This window comes from Hyperolius riggenbachi, chromosome 6 (genome assembly GCF_040937935.1).
Source record: "Hyperolius riggenbachi isolate aHypRig1 chromosome 6, aHypRig1.pri, whole genome shotgun sequence".
Lineage (NCBI taxonomy): Eukaryota > Metazoa > Chordata > Amphibia > Anura > Hyperoliidae > Hyperolius > Hyperolius riggenbachi.
Window position 1 is genome coordinate 328,842,971 of NC_090651.1, and position 19,559 is coordinate 328,862,529.

General features: G+C 44.9%; 1 protein-coding gene across 1 annotated transcript in view; it reads left to right on the forward strand.

The window, feature by feature from the left end:
- The first annotated feature begins 1,494 nt into the window (after positions 1-1,494).
- Positions 1,495-19,559, forward strand: part of LOC137522906 (carcinoembryonic antigen-related cell adhesion molecule 7-like) — a 178,770-nt gene continuing 160,705 nt past the window's right edge. Inside the window, exons 1-2 of the mRNA XM_068243049.1 lie at positions 1,495-1,714; positions 11,825-12,184. Coding sequence (XP_068099150.1) covers positions 1,669-1,714; positions 11,825-12,184 — 406 coding nt within the window. The 5' untranslated portion in view covers positions 1,495-1,668. The remainder of the gene's footprint in view (positions 1,715-11,824; positions 12,185-19,559) is intronic.

The following is a 19,559-nucleotide window of genomic DNA, read 5'->3' on the forward strand; positions in this document are numbered from 1 at the left end:
GGATGTTGGGGTGGCAGAGGTGGTGGGGCAGTCAGGAGAAGAGTTCTATTATGATGTAAGTGATGATGATGATGATCGGGACCGTCTGTATGTGCCTGAGCAGGCCCCGGAAGACATGTTGTATGTTGTGTTTAACTACTAAAGTCTGTGTTCCCACTGCCAGGGTCCACGAATGCATATAATTTTTTGGGCAGCATTATCATACTGTGGTACTACCTGGTACTGTGCTGCCACACTGACCTCTTAGTCCTCCTGACTCGCTACTAAAGTCTGCGTTCTTAGGGTCCACTGACAACTCTGCTGTCATGTCATTGCTATCACTGCAAGGAGAAAAAAAACCAACATTGACAAAAACCTATCTGAGTTTTTTTTGTGGTGTTGCCCACTTGTCTCATCCTTCTCCAGTGGTACCACCACCGCCAGGTGCCATTGGGACTCACCATCATCTCTGTGATTGCTTAAAGTATATTTCCCTGTTTAAAAACAATTATTACCAATTACTAATCGCATTTCAAGTGTTGATTTAACTTTAAAATCTATTTTCTCAAAAACTAAACGTTCTTTTTGATTTTTTTTGTAAGGTGTTGCTGCTTATCACCTTTATAATCCAAGCAATTTTGTGGATTGTAGCATGTATGGGGGCTTTGGTATAAACATTAAAAGAAAATCAGGATCACGGGTCATGAATAGTCGTAATTGACTCAATCACGGCAAAAATCCGGTTCGAATTCGTGATTCAGTTTCAAATCCGGAAAGCAATCACGATGGTTCCGGATTTTTTTTTAAACATGGTTGTGGTTGTCAAATCCGTGGATTGGGGTATCTGAGCACCACTATAATATCAAGGCAATACAATGTCTTCAAACAAGTTAAAGAAATCGGGAAGGAAAAATGAATAGCCACACAAAGCAGTAATGGAGTAATGTGCATTGAACAATAATATGGTATTAGCAAATAAGAGAGGGGAAAGGATAATTATGTTTTGGGAGGACATATCCCCATATTTAAATAATCAGTGGGTCTATTCATGTTATTTGGGGTTATTGGTATACTGTATTGCCAGTTGGGTCACTATATGCACAGAGTTTGTATGTTCTCCCCGTGTCTGTGTGGATCTCCTCTGGGCACTCCAGTTTCTTCCCACATTCCAAAAACTTAAGATAAGTTAATTGGCTTCCCCCTAAATTGGTCCTAGGCTATGATGGGCATACTGTATGACTATGGTAGAGAGTAGATACTCTGTACAGTGCTGCAGAAGATGTTGGTCCTATATAAATACTAAAAAATAATAATGATGAGAATAAAGGATTATAGAAAGTCTAGCACAAAGCTACAAAAAAAAGCAATTATAGAGGCCAACAATTTCATGTGTTTGTAATATAGGAAGTGGTTTAAGCAGAAAGCACCTTTCGTATTACTTCCCCATCTGCATCCAGATATTAAGATGCTCAATACAGAATCAAAGAGATGCTAATAAGAAAATGGGCAGAAGGGGAACAAGAAATGTAATCACAGATGTATAGATTGAATAATCTCTCGCACAAAAACAAAGTAATCTGAGAATTTTTGCTGAGAATAATTGCCATTGAGGTGATAGCAGGACTTCAGAAAAACCAAAAGGTTGCTATTTTATATTTGATTCATTTATTTTTGGCTGAACTTGAAGATATGATCGCCAGAGAACAATTGGTCTACACTGCTGTAATTGTGTCCGGTAAGCCTTTATACACATATTTTTCCAGCAAGTACATTTGTCAATAAATCCATTTATGTGAGCTGGTGTCCAAACAAATCCTCTAGTATAAAAGGAAGGGGGGTTTCAGCTAGAGCTTTGTGTATCAGAGGAAGTTGTTGAGATTTAAACTGCAGGAAGATTAGACTTTATACAGGTGTTCCCCTACTTTCAAGCTAGGTGCACACTTAGCAGAAAAACAAGCGTTGCAGAAAACGCTCCGTTTTTGCCGGTAATGGAAGTCTATGGGCCACAGGAAAAAACGCAGATCAAAAACGCACATGCGTTTTCACTGCCTGCATTTTCAAAAAAGCTGGTTTTGTTGCATAGTCTTAAAAAATGCACATAATGAAAGTCAGTGGTAACGCAATGGTATGCGTTTTATATGCATTTTCCATGCATTTTTCTATGCATTTTTGGTAGAAAAAATGTTTTGTGATGTATATCCGCTTCCTGTTGTCTTCCTAGTGATTTGCATAAAACACAATTAAAAAAAGGCATATGTGTTTTGTATATGCGAACCGCAAACGCATTTAAACGCATGCAAAATGTTTGAAAAATGCATCTGTGGTAAAAACTGGTAACACAAACGCACCAAAAACACGGTAAAAATGCAGCAAAAACACACAAAAATGCACACAACATAAAATTAATTATGACATAAAACGCAGCATTTCATGTTATGTTATATGTGCAACTTACTTTTAACAGGTTCTGTTCCCATAGATTGTAAGTTGAATTTGTTTGTAAGCTGAGTCCTGTGCAGTATTGCTTGCAGATTTTCACCACTGAAAATGCCAATGTTGATTTTGAGAAAATATTTGTAAAAATACATTGTATTTTCGCAATATGGTCAAAGAAAACTATTTTTTCTTTCCAGTGTGAAAATTCACAAAAAAAATGTTATTTTACTGTGAAAATAGGTGAAAAGTGCCAAAATCATTTATTTTACTGTGAAAATTCACAGAAAAATGTGATGAATTACAAATTTATTACAAATTTATTTTTGATGGCATTTTTACTAGAAACTCAAATTTTACGTTATTTTAAAATAACATAGAAAGGTAAAAAAAAAAGCTACATTTTGCAATCTTAAAATTAAAAATAAATAAATGATTACCTCCTTCCCCCACCCCCCATAGTTACCAAAATAAAACACTTGTAAAAAAAATGACAGGATTTTTAAAAAATACATAAATAGTTGCGTTAGGGACTCCACTTTTTCTATGTATGACTTGGGGTTATATTACTGTTATATTTGCATATATGGGGTTGTAATTAGCAACAAAGTTAAAACTAAAAAAAATGCACCTTAATTTCCAAGTAAAATATTGTCGCCATCAGTGATGCTTGGATACCTCTTTTTGGTATTGTGTTTGTCCGAATTCAGATAGCCCGAAATCTGGATAAATCCGAATATTCAAATTTGAACCTTTAGGCTACTTGAGTCGATCCGGATATCCAAACCCATTATCCGGGGAAAACCGGTATTCAAACTGAAATCCGAACTGGCCTTTAAATTGCTTCCAAAACATATTTTATAGTAAATGATGCATGAAGCATCATGTTTTTTTTTTTTTTTTTTTTTAAAGAAAAACAGCAATTGTTTATGTGGGGAGATAATACTAATAAAAAAAAAAGAAGAAATGGCTGTAAATTAACATCAGGAGGTTCCAGACAGTGGTCGTGAAGCCCACATTGTGTCCAATACACAACTGGGACATCACAATTTTCAGCCCAGACATCTCAAAAAAATCAAAGTTCTTTTTTCAACAAAATACAGCTATTGTAGTGGCGTAATAGCTGGTGGCAGACTGGCAGCAGAAGATTTGTTCTTTGTGGATCCTGGCGGTGGGAAACACAGATGGACCCAGCAGGAGGAGGAGGTAGAAGCAGTTATTGTAGTGGCGTAATAGCTGGTGGCAGTGGCAAACTGGCAGCAGAAAATTGTTCTGTGTGGACCCCGGCAGTGGGAAACACAGGCTCTACAAACTGGTGCAGTGCTGGGATGGCTGTGCGTGAGAAGTAGTGCCTTCTGGGGATTGGCCAATCTGGCGCTGCACACTGCAGGAGCGCACAAATGTGGCTCCCCTCCTGCACAAACGAGTATGGGAGGAGCTGGGAGGACATAGCCCGTACAAGCAAACTGTTCAGCTGGCGGATGCGACGGCTGCCGGGAGGCTGAGCCCTGACGAGGAAGGACTCGCTCAGCAGGGTCTGGTGGCATTTCTTGCTTGCACGGGAAGCGGAGGAGGGAGCAGAGGAGGCCACTGAGGACTGGCTGCCTGAACAAGCCTTAGTGTCGGCAGGAGTGGCAGAGGGGGTTATGGTGCTCTGAGTCTGACCACTGCCAGCGCCAGCTTCCTTCAGCGTCTTGAACTCCTCATGCTCAACCAAATGTTTTTTGCTTAGATGGGTAATGAAACTGGAGGTGCCATACTTGGAGGGGTCACAACCTCTGCTCAGCTTCAGATTGCACACATTGCATGTGTCAAACTTGCTGTCCACTGTGGGCAGAGTGAAAAACTGCCAGATTGGGGACGTGAGCATTCCCTTACGCCCTGAATGGGATGCTCCTGCTTTTCTCCCTGTGGTGGTTGGGGCCCGGGGTTGAGTGGGGCGGCTGGTGGTAGTGGCAGAAGATGAAGTAGCAGGCTGTGGGTCCCACATTCCATGCCCACTGCTGCTCCTGCCACTGTCTGCAATGCTGATCCTCCGTGCCAGACCCACCAATGGATCCTCCTCCTCAGAGCTGACACCCCCCTCCTGTGGATGGTAGTCACGGTCCTTCATCTCGTCATCATCATCATCATAATCCCCCCCTCAAACAACTGCTGCTGGGATGATGACCCCCCCAAACTCCTCTTCTGATGCCACATGCAAGGACCTTCCCCCCCCCCCCAACAACTACCGCCCAGAATATCCTCCTCAAACTCACTGGTAACAGCCCTGATTGCGCTCGCGGTGCCTGTAGTGAAAAGCGCACTCACTGAGGTTAGGCTGCCAGCTGGGGTCGACATGATGACCTCTTCTTCATGCCTTGCTGGGCGGCTGCTGCTGCTCCTGCGAACAGGAGTGCTGGTGGGAGTGGAGGTCTCTGTTATAGAGCTGAAAAAATCATCCACCATCAGCTTCATCACAGGCTCAGCATCTTTCTCCTCCAATGTGCGCTGACGGCCCTGCTGGAAAATGGCTGCTACACGCTGCTGCACCTCTGCAGCATGACTCCCCCTAAGAGCTTGTCGCCCAGTGCGTCCACGGCCAGTGGCTAGTGGCGGAATCGACACTGACGCAGACCTGTCGACGGTGGCGGCAATGCTGCTCTCTGTCCTCTTGCCCTTGCGTTTCATGCTGCCCTTCCCCCGGCTGCCAGTGCCAGCAGACATAGTACAACTTTATATATGTCCAAAATAAGTGGGGTACTTGTAATTTATTCAAATCAGTAGTAGATAGTAGCAGTAGTAGAACTTCAACTAACGGAGTGATAGCAAAGTAGCAGACACTGACACTGACACTGTTTATCAGTCACACACTGTAACAGCACTGCAATTTAATTAAGCTAACTCAGTACAAATTTACTATATATAACTGGTAGTAGTAAACTACTACTAATAGTAGTAGTAGTAGTAGTAGTAGTAGTAGTAGTAGTAGTAGTAGTAGTAGTAGTAGTAGTAGTAGTAGTAGTAGCAGTAGTAGTAGAATTCAACTAACGGAGTGACAGGCAGCAGGGTAGCACACACTGACACACTAACTGTCTGTCTATCTGTCACACTGTAACAGCACTGCAATTAAAGTAAGCTAACTCAATACAAATTAACTATATATAACTGGAAGTAGTAGACTAGTTGTAGTAGTACTAGTAGAACTTCAACTGATGGAATGACAGGAGCACACACTAACTGTCTATCTGTCACACACTGACTGACTCTAACAGCAGCACTGCAGTAACTATCTGTAGTAAATGAAGCTAACACAGTAGTAGTACTCTCTCTAACAACTAACTACACAATAAGACTAGTAGTAGTACAGTAATCTAATCCCTAATAACCTACAAGCTATACTGTAGCTAAGGCTGGCAGCAGGCCTAGCTTGTGCACACAGGCCCTAACCTAGCCTAGCAGCTGCAGCACTGAGTCTGACTGTCACACTGCCTAAAATCAAAATACAAGCTAGCTAACTAAAAAACTGGTGTAGTACAGGTGTTTAGGAGCAAAAACGCTAGGTTTAGCACAGTAAAAGATCACTTGCTTAGCCAACAGCACTGGAGATGTCTCTCAGTGAGCAGTCACAAGCAAGGACGAGAGTCTCAACATGTTACATAGTTACATAGTTACATAGTTACATAGTTATTTTGGTTGAAAAAAGACATACGTCCATCGAGTTCAACCAGTATAAAGTACAACACCAGCCTGCTCCCTCACATATCCCTGTTGATCCAGAGGAAGGCGAAAAAACCCTTACAAGGCATGGTCCAATTAGCCCCTAAAGGGAAAAATTCCTTCCCGACTCCAGATGGCAATCAGATAAAATCCCTGGATCAACATCATTAGGCATTACCTAGTAATTGTAGCCATGGATGTCTTTCAACGCAAGGAAAGCATCTAAGCCCCCTTTAAATGCAGGTATAGAGTTTGCCATAACGACTTCCTGTGGCAATGCATTCCACATCTTAATCACTCTTACTGTAAAGAACCCTTTCCTAAATAAATGGCTAAAACATTTTTCCTCCATGCGCAGATCATGTCCTCTAGTCCTTTGAGAAGGCCTAGGGACAAAAAGCTCATCCGCCAAGGTATTATATTGCCCTCTGATGTATTTATACATGTTAATTAGATCCCCTCTAAGGCGTCTTTTCTCTAGACTAAATAAACCCAGTTTATCTAACCTTTCTCGATAAGTGAGACCTTCCATCCCACGCATCAATTTTGTTGCTCGTCTCTGCACCTGCTCTAAAACTGCAATATCTTTTTTGTAATGTGGTGCCCAGAACTGAATTCCATATTTCAGATGTGGCCTTACTAGAGAGTTAAACAGGGGCAATATTATGCTAGCATCTCGAGTTTTTATTTCCCTTTTAATGCATCCCAAAATTTTGTTAGCTTTAGCTGCAGCTGCTTGGCATTGAGTACGATTATTTAACTTGTTGTCAATGAGTACTCCTAAGTCCTTCTCCAAGTTTGATGTCCCCAACTGTATCCCATTTATTTTGTATGGTGCTAGACCATTAGTACGTCCAAAATGCATGACCTTACATTTGTCAACATTGAATTTCATCTGCCATGTATGTGCCCATATAGCCATCCTATCCAGATCCTGTTGCAATATGACACTATCTTCCTGAGAGTTAATGATTCTGCACAATTTTGTATCATCTGCAAAAATAGCAACATTGCTCACTACTGCATCTACTAGGTCATTAATAAATAAATTGAAGAGCACTGGACCCAGAACAGACCCCTGTGGGACCCCACTGCTAACAGTCTCCCATTTTGAGTATGATCCATTGACCACAACTCTTTGTTTTCTGTCCATTAGCCAGTTCCCTATCCATGAACACAGACTCTTCCCCAGTCCTTGCATCCTCAACTTTTGCACCAGACTTTTGTGGGGAACAGTGTAGAAGGCCTTTGCAAAGTCCAAGTATATCACATCTACAGCATTCCCAATATCCATATTAGCATTCACTACCTCATAAAAGCTGAGCATGTTAGTCAAACAGGACCTGTCTTTAGTAAACCCATGTTGATGCTGAGAAATAAGATTATTTTCTACTATGAAGTCATGTATAGTATCTCTTAGTAACCCCTCAAATAGTTTGCATACAACTGATGTTAAACTTACAGGTCTATAATTTCCTGGATCAGATTTTTTGCCCTTCTTAAATAATGGGAAAACGTGGGCTGTACGCCAATCCACTGGGACTCTGCCAGTTGCAAGAGAGTCACAAAAGATAAGATAAACATGGTGCCTGCCTTTTATACAGGATGGGTTGGCCAGGGTTCCCCTCTGTGATTGGTTGCTAGGGCTTCGGCTGGGAGCCCTCTGATTGGCTCAATGACGTCAATGGATGTCATCTCTGTGGTTACGCTATCCGAATTCGGGTACTCTCACTAAAATCTGGTCGGATACCCGGATACCTAATACGTATCCGAGTTCACTTGAATAGTGCATTTGGATTTATCCAGCTATCCGGATTCGGTATTCAAATTCAAGTACCGAAAAAACGTTCGAGTATCATGGTAGTTTGAGTATCCGGAATCCGGATGAGCAACCCTGGTCACCATAAATTGTACTAGGGGCATTGAAATAACCAGGACAATTGGGCAAATAAAACATGTCGGTTTTATTCACAGTAGCACATTTTATTTTAAATTTATATGGGCCCAAAACTGAGAAATAATGATTTTTCCCTATGTTTTTTTATTATTTCTGTTAATATACATTTAGAATAAAATAATTCTTAGAATAATGTAACACCCAAAATAAAACCTAATTGGTGGCAAAAAAAACAAGGTATAGATCTTTTTGTTGTGGCAAGTAGTGATAAAGTCATTGGCAAATGAAAGAGAAGCACTGGCAGGTGACAATTGCTCTGTCCTGTTAGGGTAAAAACCCTTGGGGTGAAGTAGTTAAAGCACAGGGTATTTGTGGAGTAATATATAATTATAGTTCTCAATTTTGCTTGGGTTTTTGTAAGGGAATTATAGTACGTTTGTCATTATGACCACCACAGGGAATCTTGTGCCACAACACATGGGGCCCTTGTGCTTCACTATTTATCCTTGCAGCTTTGCAGAGGATAATAGAAAGTGACCCCTTTAAAAGTTCACTATGTGAGAGTCGGGATGATCAATGAGATACAAATAATTTCTCCTTGCATTCAAATGTCATGTAAATTATATGTAGCTTGAAATTGGACCAATCAGAATAACTTCCTGTCATTTTTTAGTGGTCTAAGTTCAAGTTGCATACAGTTTACATGGAATTTGAATGTAAGGTTAAATTATTTGCATCACATTGATCATTCCTAGGGAGAGGGCATTTTTATTTTACTTATTTCTTTAACACAACATTTAAATTACTGTAGAGTTAGATCTGTGCCTCTTTCACACCAGGACGTTGCGTTTTAGGGGACGTTAAAGGACTTACGAGCCCAAATAGTGAAAAAAAGATAAGTACCTTAATCAGTTTTAAATGCACGGAGGACACCGTCCGCGCCCTCCGTGCAGTTCCGCCTGGTCCCCGCAGTCTGATCGCCCCCCGTGCCGCTCCCGACCCCACGGACGGGGTCGGGCTCCCCTTCCTCTCCCAAGATGGCCGCCGGAGCCGGCCGCGGCTGCGCAGTCTGCATACGCGTTAGTGCGGCTGCGCAGCTCTAGGGCCTCCACCCTCGATCCACGCTACTGTACTGTCGGGAGCGGCACGGGAGGCGATCAGACTGCGGGGACCAGGCGGAACTGCACGAAGGGCGCGGACGGCGTCCTCCGTGCATTTAAAACTGATTAAGGTACTTATCTTTTTTTCACTATTTGGGCTCGTAAGTCCTTTAAGGTCGCATAACGTGCCCCTAACGCAACGCATGGTGGTGTTGAAGTTGGACGTCAGATTGAGGCTCTTGGTGCTATCCTGGGAAGTCTGGATCTTTTCAATGATTTGAATCGGATCATTGAAAAGATCTGGATCTTTGAACCGAATCTTTGAATCATTTTACTAGGGGAGCAGGAAGCAGGGGTGCAGCAGAGTGAGAGGTGCAGGAGAATGAAGGCACATTGAGGGTGGTAATGGGGAAGGGAGAGATGCAGCAGGAAGATTGTGCTTGTGCACAGAAGCTGCAGTTCCTGTTCCTTCCAGACATCCACTGTGAACCAAATCCTTCATTGTGATGATCCGGATGATTCGACTAAAAAAGATCCAAAGATCCAAATTGTTCATGATCTGGACAACACTACAGTGCAGTGAATATTAATTAGCCATGTGGCTAGGAACAATAGAGGACTCTCCCCTTACTGAGCATGTGCAAACAGTCTAACGCAGCTTAACCACCTATAACTCACAGCATGCTGCACTTTCTTTGAACGTCCAGCATTACACTGTAATGCAACGTGGGCACTGTGAACAGCCCATTGATTTTTCATTACTGTGAGTTGGGCTGAGTTAGGCCTCGTTCACATCATTTAGCGCAGATGGATGTGCGATCGGAACGCAATGCGTCCGATCGCACGCCATCTGCGCTACTATGCACTGCGCTGCAGATCCCATTCATTACAATGAATGGGATCTGCGCTGCGATTACCAAAAATGCGTGCAGCACGCGATAGCGCAATCGCGCTGCCGCGCAGCGCATATGATGGGAACGGTAGAAGGGCTGTCTATGCCCTTCTACCGTTCTTGCGCGTCGCACACTATACGCGCTGCCAAAATGCGCACGGCAGCGTGTATAGTCTGAACGAGGCCTTACAGGCTGCTCTAACGTGCGCCTGTAACGTCCCACTGTGGAAGCAGCCTTAAACAAGATGCAAGATTTAAAGCACCGTACAAGGGAATAGAATATGTTTTTTGTCTATCATAGGTAACACTGCTGTTGTGTATCTGTGTGTGATTGATATTATTTGAATATCAGAATGAATAAGCAGTGCAAACTATGTAAGTCTGGTGATCACCTATGGGAGACAATTCCCTTTCTTTCTTTTAAAGGGAACCAAGCACTACTTTCATTTTCTGGTTTCTAATAGATATAGGAGCTGCCATGTCTCTCCCCCTTCCTCCTTCTAGTTGCCCATTATTTATTCAGGGGAAGGTGTGAAGATAGTAATTTGTGACTTCTGAAATCTCTTTAGATAGAATGTGCAATCTATTCCCCCTGCTGAAAAATGCTTTTTGTTTGCTCTTGCTAATGTGTGCAATAAAATAATTAGAGCAGTCCTTATCTGCCTGAAACCTCTGTGGTCAGCAGGCCTGGGAAGTAGAGGGAAGTAGGCTAAGAAAAACCTCTGCTAAACTTTTAAATGTAAAAATAAGAGGTAACATTAAAGTTATTTTTATTAATGAGTCACATTGTTGGCAATGCTTATTAAATGTGTTATTGAGATACCCTGGGTGCTAAAAAATGGTGCTTGGTTTGCTTTTATGTGACACCAAGAGCTCTAATTTGAGCCTGTGTTATCAGTAGTGGAAGAATTGTATGGAAGGAGTAAAATTCTAACAGTGACTCTACGTCTTCTTCAAATTCCAAAAATGAAACGGAAAAAACAAAAGGAGTTTTTGTGTGCTTTATTAATGTGTTGTATTGCAGTCTACGCGCTTGCTAATTTTCCTGCTTTTTGTCTTGAGAGGACATGTGACAATTTTACCCCAATGATACACTGATAGCCATACAAGCTTATTAAAATGTTTGTAAGTTTCCACAATTCTACATGGTAATACATATACATGCAATAAGGCATGTCATAAATGTATGTTATCACATGTGTATGGCAACCTATAATTTGAATATGGGAAATTCACAAGCAGGTCCTACTTTAGATGTGAGATTGTTAACCCAACCCCAAACCCGGAAGACGTAGTCTGGCAAGCATGACCTCTGACCTGGACGTACTGCACGCACATGCACAGTATGTCTACAGTACTTGGACACCTGTGAAAGTTTGCGCCGGCTACGTCTTCCTGTGGGAGTGTGCAAGCACTCCCATGGACATACTGCAGCTTTGCCAACCCCGGTGACCATTTCTTAGGAACAGGATCTTTTTGAAAAGAATGGAGACAGAGGCTGGGCCACGGGAGGTGTGGTAAGCATGCCTCCCCCCCTCCCCCCCCCCCGCCCCCACACACACTTATGGCATCAATTAAATAATTAATTAAGTGCTAAGCTATCCCTTTAAAGCAAATATGACACCCAGGCACTAAGTAGATATTTTATGTACTAACCTGCTATAAAATCATTATAATGGCTAGATTGTAACTGGTAGGTCATCACACACTGGTGGCTTTCTGTTTATCACTCAAAGAGTCAGGAAGAACTGTGCTGTGATTATACTCACTTAACTTACTTTGCATACATGAGCACAAAGCTTTCATTATTCTCTCTCTCCTCAGCTCTCCTCAGTGTTGGGATGTGTACGCCCAGGATGGTGATGATCAATATTCAGCTAATCCCTCAGCAACCAGTGATGGGGGGATCCGTCACTCTCAGAGTTACTGGTATTGAGGAAAGCAATATAAAGTTTACCTGGTACAAAGGCGAAGACAAAGACGCATCTCAGATTAAAATACTGGAATACCTTCCTATTGTATCTGTATTTCCCAACTCTAAACCAATGGGCAAGGGCAAGATGACAGCTTTCCCCAATGCATCACTTTTGATCTCCAACCTGGATAAAACAGATGATGGATATTACACAGTTGCAGTAGCGACACATATATCACAACAAGCTTCTGTATTATTGACAGTCTCTGGTGAGTAGTGCAGTCTGTTTTTTTTGTTTTTGTTTTTTCTGTTTACATTCAGGCAGGAGTAACAGAGGGAGAGGAGGGTGACATTAATCATATAATCGTATGTCTTAACTTTTTAAGTTAAAAAAGAGGACCACCTAAAGACATGCCCCTTCTGCCACACCTCTAGTCATACCAAGCCACACCCCTAGTCATGCATACCACAAAGAATAAATAAGTAAAATATGTAGCTTTATCATTCAAACCACACTGGTACTTTCTATCATCATTAGCTTTATTTTATAATAACATTTGAAAATAAGAAATTATTAATTAAAATATACATTTAAAAGATCAGAATGCATTTTAGAGTAAATTTAAAGGGCACCTGAAGTGAGAGGGATAGGGAGGCTGTCATCTGTATTTCCTTTTAAGGAATACCAGTTGCCTGGCTATCCTGCTGATCATCTGCCTCTAATACTTTTAGCGATAGACCTTGAACAAGCATGCAGCCAATCAGGTGTTTCTGATATTATTGTCAGATCTGACAAGATTAGCTGCATGCGTGTTAGACTTGGTAAACTCACATCAAGCTCTCTGACAGTCAGTACTGGTGCACCCCAGGGCTGTGTGCTTTCCCCAATGCTGTACTCACTTTACACCAATGACTGCATCTCCACAGATTCATCTGTTAAGGTTCTGAAGTTTGCAGACGACACAACAGTTGTTGGTCTCATTCAAAACGGGGATGAGTCTGCATACAGGCATGTGGTGGGACAGCTTTCCTCCTGGTGCAGCAGCAACAACGTGGAACTAAATGCTCTCAAAACCATGGAGATGATGATAGACTTTAGGAGATCTCCCCCCCAGCACCTCCCCTTAACCATAAATGGATCCACAATAACCCAAGTAGAGTCATTCAAGTTTCTTGGGTCCACAATCTCAAATGACTTAAAATGGGACAACAACACTGCCACTATTGTCAAGAAAGCACAACAGAGAATGTACCATCTACGGCAGCTGAAAAAGTTTGGCCTACCTCAAAATCTAATGGTGCAGTTCTACACTGCAATCATCGAATCCACCATAACATCATCTATGACTGTATGGTTCGGCTCCTGCTCAGCATTAGGAAAGGGGAGGCTGCAGCGCATCATCCAATCAGCGGAAAGGATAATTGGCTGTAGCTTACCTTCCCTGCAGGATCTTTACACTAGCAGGTGCAGAAAGAGAGCAACCAAAATTGCCTCTGACTCCTCTCACCCAGCTCACTCCATCTTCCAGCGCATGCCTTCAGGAGTAAGATTCCGGTCAATCGCTACTAAAACCTCTAGACACAGGAACAGTTTTTTTCCTCAAGCGGTAGCCAAACTTAATGCTGAACCATGTTAGAGCTGCTAGGACTGAAAGTAATCAGCACAGATCTAAACATGAACAATTCTCACATTGCTTACTGCCACTATACTTATAATGTCCTTAACTTGTAATATTCACACTGTCTGTCCTTGTATTGTTTTTGTGTGTGTTTGTTTAGCAACTGCCAAGACAAATTCCTTGTAGGTGCAAACTTACTTGGCGAAAATAAATTGATTCTGATGCTTGTTTCTGGTGTTATTCAGACACTGCTGCAGCCGAATAGATCAGCAGGGCTGCCAGGCAACTGGTATTTAATTAAAGGAAATAAATATGGCAGCCTCCATATACTTCTCACTTCAAGTGTTCTTTGAAACATTTTTTTCAGAAGGAAAATACATAAATTTGCACAGATCTGTACATAAGTCCTGAAAGAGGGACAGATGTGGAAAAAAGAGGGACAGAGGTACTTAGTTCCCAAAGAGGGACTGTCCCTCCCAAAACTGGACAGTTGGGAGCTATGCAGGATGGAGTAGTGATGCTCGGATACCCCTTTTTAAAATTCGAGTTTGGTCGAATTCGAATAGTAAATTATTCGAGGTCAGTCGAATATTCGATTCGAATAATTTTTACTATTCGATTCGACCTCGGACTTCGAGCTCACTATTCGAGTCGGTATTCGAGCTCATTATTCGAGCTGACTATTCGAATTGGCCTTAGCTTCCAACACTTGTTTTGAGGGTGAATGATGCAAGAAACATCTTTTTTTCCAAGTAACAACAGCAAGTGATTATGTAGGGATGTTCCTTTAAAAAAAAAAAGGTGGAAAGAGAAGTTGTGTCCAAAATTTTGTTCAGTACTGTATATACTTGTTCTTCTTCTTCTTCTTCTTTATCTTCTATATCTTCTTCTTCTTCTTCTTCTTCTTCTTCTATATCTTCTTCTTCCATAGCTTCTTCTTCTATATCTTCTTCTTCTTCTATATCGTCTTCATCTTCTTCATCTTCTTCATCTTCTTCATCTTCTTCTTCATCTTCTTCATCTTCTTCATCTTCTTCATCTCCTTCTTCTCCTTCTTCTATATCATCTTCTTCTTCTTCTTCATCTTCTTCATCTTCTCCTTCTTCTTCTTCTTCTATATCGTCTTCTTCTTCTTCACTTATTTCTCTTTTATAATTTTTTTTTTTTAAAGAAATGCAGCTATTTTTGAGCGTAATAAATAGCTGGTGGCGCATGCATGTTGGAAGCGCCATTGTATGTGCTCCCTGGCAGTGGAAACACACAGACAGCAGGAGGTAAATTCAGCAGCAGGAGGAGGAGGATGAGTGTGTGGCAGCAGGCCAGGCAGTCAATGAGGCAGGCAGCGTGACATAATATCCCTGGTACCTAGCGGTGATACCAGGGCTGTAAATAAACGCAGCAGGAGGTCCCAGACAGCGGTCGTGCAGCCCACATCGTGTCCAATACACAACTGGGACAACACAGTTTTCAACCCGGGCACCTCAGAAAAAATTAAACCTTTTTTTTTTTTTTAATGGTTTTTTTGTTTTGTTTGTACAAGTTAATTACACAGATATAGCTATTGTTTGACGTAATAGCTGGTGGCAGAGTGGCAGCAGAAGGTAATTCCGTGTACCCTGGCAGTGGAAAACACAGACAGACAGCAGCAGCAGCAGGAGGAATGGAGGAGTAGTGTGAGTGTGGCAGCAGGCAGGCAGCGTGACATAATAGCCCTGGTACCTAGCGGTGATACCAGGGCGTAAATAAACACAGCAGGAGGTCCCAGACAGCGGTCGTGCAGCCCACATCGTGTCCAATACACAACTGGGACAACACAGTTTTCAACCCGGGCACCTCAGAAAAATTAAACCTTTTTTTTTTTAATGGTTTTTTTTGTTTTGTTTTTACAACAAATTACACAGATATAGCTATTGTTTGACGTAATAGCTGGTGGCAGAGTGGCAGCAGAAGGTAAATCTGTGTACCCTGGCAGTGGGAAACACAGACAGACAGACAGCAGCAGCAGCAGGAGGAATGGAGGAATAGTGTGAGTGTGGCAGCAGGCAGGCAGCGTGACATAATAGCCCTGGTACCTAGCGGTGATACCAGGGCGTAAATAAACACAGCAGGAGGTCCCAGACAGCGGTCGTGCAGCCCACATCGTGTCCAATACACAACTGGGATAACACAGTTTTCAACCCGGGCACCTCAGAAAAATTAAACCTTTTTTTTTTTTTTTAATGGTTTTTTTTTGTTTTGTTTTTACAACAAATTACACAGATATAGCTATTGTTTGACGTAATAGCTGGTGGCAGAGTGGCAGCAGAAGGTAAATCTGTGTACCCTGGCAGTGGGAAACACAGACAGACAGCAGCAGCAGCAGGAGGAATGGAGGAGTAATGTGAGTAGCTATTGTTTGACGTAATAGCTGGTGGCAGAGCGGCAGCAGAAGGTAAATCTGTGTACCCTGGCAGTGGGAAACACAGACAGACAGCAGCAGCAGCAGGAGGAATGGAGGAGTAGTGTGAGTGTGGCAGAAGGCAGGCAGCGTGACATAATAGCCCTGGTACCTAGCGGTGATACCAGGGCGTAAATAAACACAACAGGAGGTCCCAGACAGTGGTCGTGCAGCCCACATTGTGTCCAATACACAACTGGGACAACACAGTTTTCAACCCGGGCACCTCAGAAAAAATTAAACCTTTTTTTTTTTGAATGTTTTTTTTGTTTTGTTTGTACAAGTTAATTACACAGATATAGCTATTGTTTGACGTAATAGCTGGTGGCAGAGTGGCAGCAGAAGGTAAATCCGTGTACCCTGGCAGTGGGAAACACAGACAGACAGACAGCAGCAGCAGCAGGAGGAATGGAGGAGTAATGTGAGTAGCTATTGTTTGACGTAATAGCTGGTGGCAGAGCGGCAGCAGAAGGTAAATCTGTGTACCCTGGCAGTGGGAAACACAGACAGGCAGCAGCAGCAGCAGGAGGAATGGAGGAGTAGCGTGAGTGTGGCAGCAGGCAGGCAGCGTGACATAATAGCCCTGGTACCTAGCAGTGATACCAGGGCGTAAATAAACACAACAGGAGGTCCCAGACAGCGGTCGTGCAGCCCACATTGTGTCCAATACACAACTGGGACAACACAGTTTATAACCCGGGCACCTCAGAAAAAATTAAACCTTTTTTTTTTTAATGTTTTTTTTGTTTTGTTTGTACAAGTTAATTACACAGATATAGCTATTGGTTGACGTAATAGCTGGTGGCAGAGTGGCAGCAGAAGGTAAATCCGTGTACCCTGGCAGTGGGAAACACAGACAGACAGCAGAAGGGGAGTACACAGCAGCCCACTGTAGGTGTAAAATGTGTGGCTGCAGGCGACGTAATAGTCAAAGTGAACCAGGCAGGCTTAGTGAGCAGGAGCCAGGAGGTGGTAAAGGGTGGTAAGTCACATTAAAGATGGTTTTTCCGGTAGCCAGTTCATGTCCCCCTCTCGCCGACAACAGGGGCCAGGAACTCGCCTTCCACCCACGCCTGGTTCATCTTGAGAAACATCAGTCTGTCCACAGACTTGTGAGACAGACATGAGCGTTTCTCGGTGACCACGCCACCAGCTGCACTGAAGCAGCGCTCGGACAGCACGCTGGAAGGGGGACAGGACAGCACTTCCAGGGCGTACTGCGCCAGCTCGCTCCAGATCTCCAGGCGCTTGACCCAATACTCCATGGGATCAACAGGGGCATCGCTGTCAAGCCCGCTGTAGGACCCCATGTAGTCAGCCACCATACGGGTCAGGCACTGGCTGTGACCGGAGGAGGATGCTGCTGCATGCACCTCCTCTCTAGTCACTGCTGCCGGAGCCTCTACAGTCCTGTAGAGCTCGTTGCTGAGAGACAGCAGGTCTGTGGGGCGCTTGCTGCTGGATGCAGGCACCTGCTGCTGCCTCTGTGCTGGCTGCTGGACAGTGGGGGTGGAAGGCTTAGGGAAGGCTTCCTCCAAGCACGCAACAAGGGCCTGCTGCAAGCTCCTTATTTGTTGCTCTGGCTCTCCTCCTGCAGGCGGCAGGAACTGGCTCAACTTCCCCTTGAGGCATGGGTCCAACATCATGCTGATCTAGATCTCCTCCCTCTGCTTCATCTGGATCACTCTGGGATCCCTGTGCAGGCACGCCAGCATATGCGCTGCCATTGGGAAGAGGCAGGCCACGTGTGCTGGCACATCAATGGCAGTGCTGCTGTCCTCATCCTCCTCCTCTGCCGCCTCATCCTCTCTCCACCCCCGCACCAACTCAGCTGCGCTGTGCTGATCCCCCTCATCAGCAGCAAGGTCAGGGACCTCCACCAAGTCCTCCTCCTCCTCCCCCTCAGAGGTGGACTGTGCAGCTGCATGACGCTCCTGCTGGTCCAAGGCTGCCGCTCCCTGTTCCAGCAAAGCATCGAGGGCCCTGTTCAGCAGACAAACCAGGGGCACCCACTCGCAGACCATAGCATGGTCCCTGCTCACCATGTTAGTGGCCTGCAGAAAGGGAGCCAGCACTAAGCACACCTGCTGCATGTGCCTCCAGTCATCATCGGGGACGATGGACGGGATGTTGCTGGTCTGGTCCCTTCTCTGAGCGGCGGAAACAGTGGCCAGGGCAAGGTACTGGTTGACAGCGTGCTTCTGTTCAACCAGACGCTCCAACATCGCCAGGGTGGAGTTCCAGCGAGTCGGAACGTCAAGGATCAGCCGATGGCGTGGCAGCTCCAGCTCCTTTTGCACGTCTTCCAGGCTCGCACAGGCTGCAGCCGAGCGCCGGAAGTGACGCACAATGTTCCTTGCCATTTCCAGCAGTTCGCTCATCCCCTGGTAGGTGCGCAGGAACTTCTGCACCACCAGGTTCAGCACGTGGGCAAGACAGGGGATGTGGGTCAGGTTTCCCCTGTCGATGGCGGCAACCAAATTGGCCCCATTGTCGGCCACCACCTCTCCGACTCTGAGGCCTCTGGGGGTCAGCCAAATCCTCTCCTGCTCCTGGAGTTTGGCCAACACATGGGTTGCCGTCAGTTTGGTCTTCCCAAGGCTGACCAAGTGCAGCAGCGCTTGGCAGTGGCGGGCCTTCACGCTGCTGCTGAGGCGGGGGGTTTGGCCAGGTGTGCTGGAGGATGGCAGAGGATCGGAGGAACCTGCTGCAGTTCCCCTGACCCTGCGGGGTGGCACCACCCACTGTGTTGCTGCTGCTGCTGTGCCCGCTGCTGCTCTCCCATCCTCACCCCCTTCCACCAAGCTGACCCAGTGGACAGTGAAGGACAGGTAGCGGCCTGTCCCGAAGCGGCTGCTCCAGGAGTCCATGGTGACGTGGACCCTTTCACCAACCGCGTGCTCCAGCCCTCGCTCCACATTGGCCATCACAAAGCGGTGCAGTGCAGGAATGGCCTTGCGGGCGAAGAAGTGTCTGCTGGGGAGATGCCAGTCTGGGGCTGCACAAGCAAGCAGCGCACGCATGTCGCTCCCCTCCTGCACGAGCGTGTACGGCAGGAGTTGGGAGCACATGGCCAGTGCCAGCAAGCTGTTCAGCTGCCGCACGCGACGGCTGTTGGGAGGCAGAGCCCTAACCACCCCCTGGAAGGACTCGCTCAAAATGCTCTGGCGTCGCTTTTTGCTAGCACGGGAATCAGCGGAGACAGCAGAGGAGGCCACTGAGGACTGGCTGCCAGAACAGGCCTCAGTGTCGGCGGCAGGAGTTGCAGAGGGGGGAGGAGCAGTGCGTTTCCGCACTCCTGTTGGTGCTGCTGGAGGAGCAGGAGGGCGGGTGGCTGCTGTTGCTGCTGCTGCTGCTGAAGGCTGTGCAGTGATGGGTGTGGTGCCACTGCCAGCACCAGATGCCTTCAGCCTCTGGAACTCCTCATGCTGGTGGAAATGTTTAGCAGCAAGGTGGTTGATGAGCGAGCTGGTGCTGAACTTTAAGGGGTCTCCACCTCTGCTCAACTTCCGCTGACAGTGGTTGCAAGTGGCGTACTTGCTGTACACTGTGGGCATGGTGAAAAAGCGCCAGATTGGTGACAAAAAC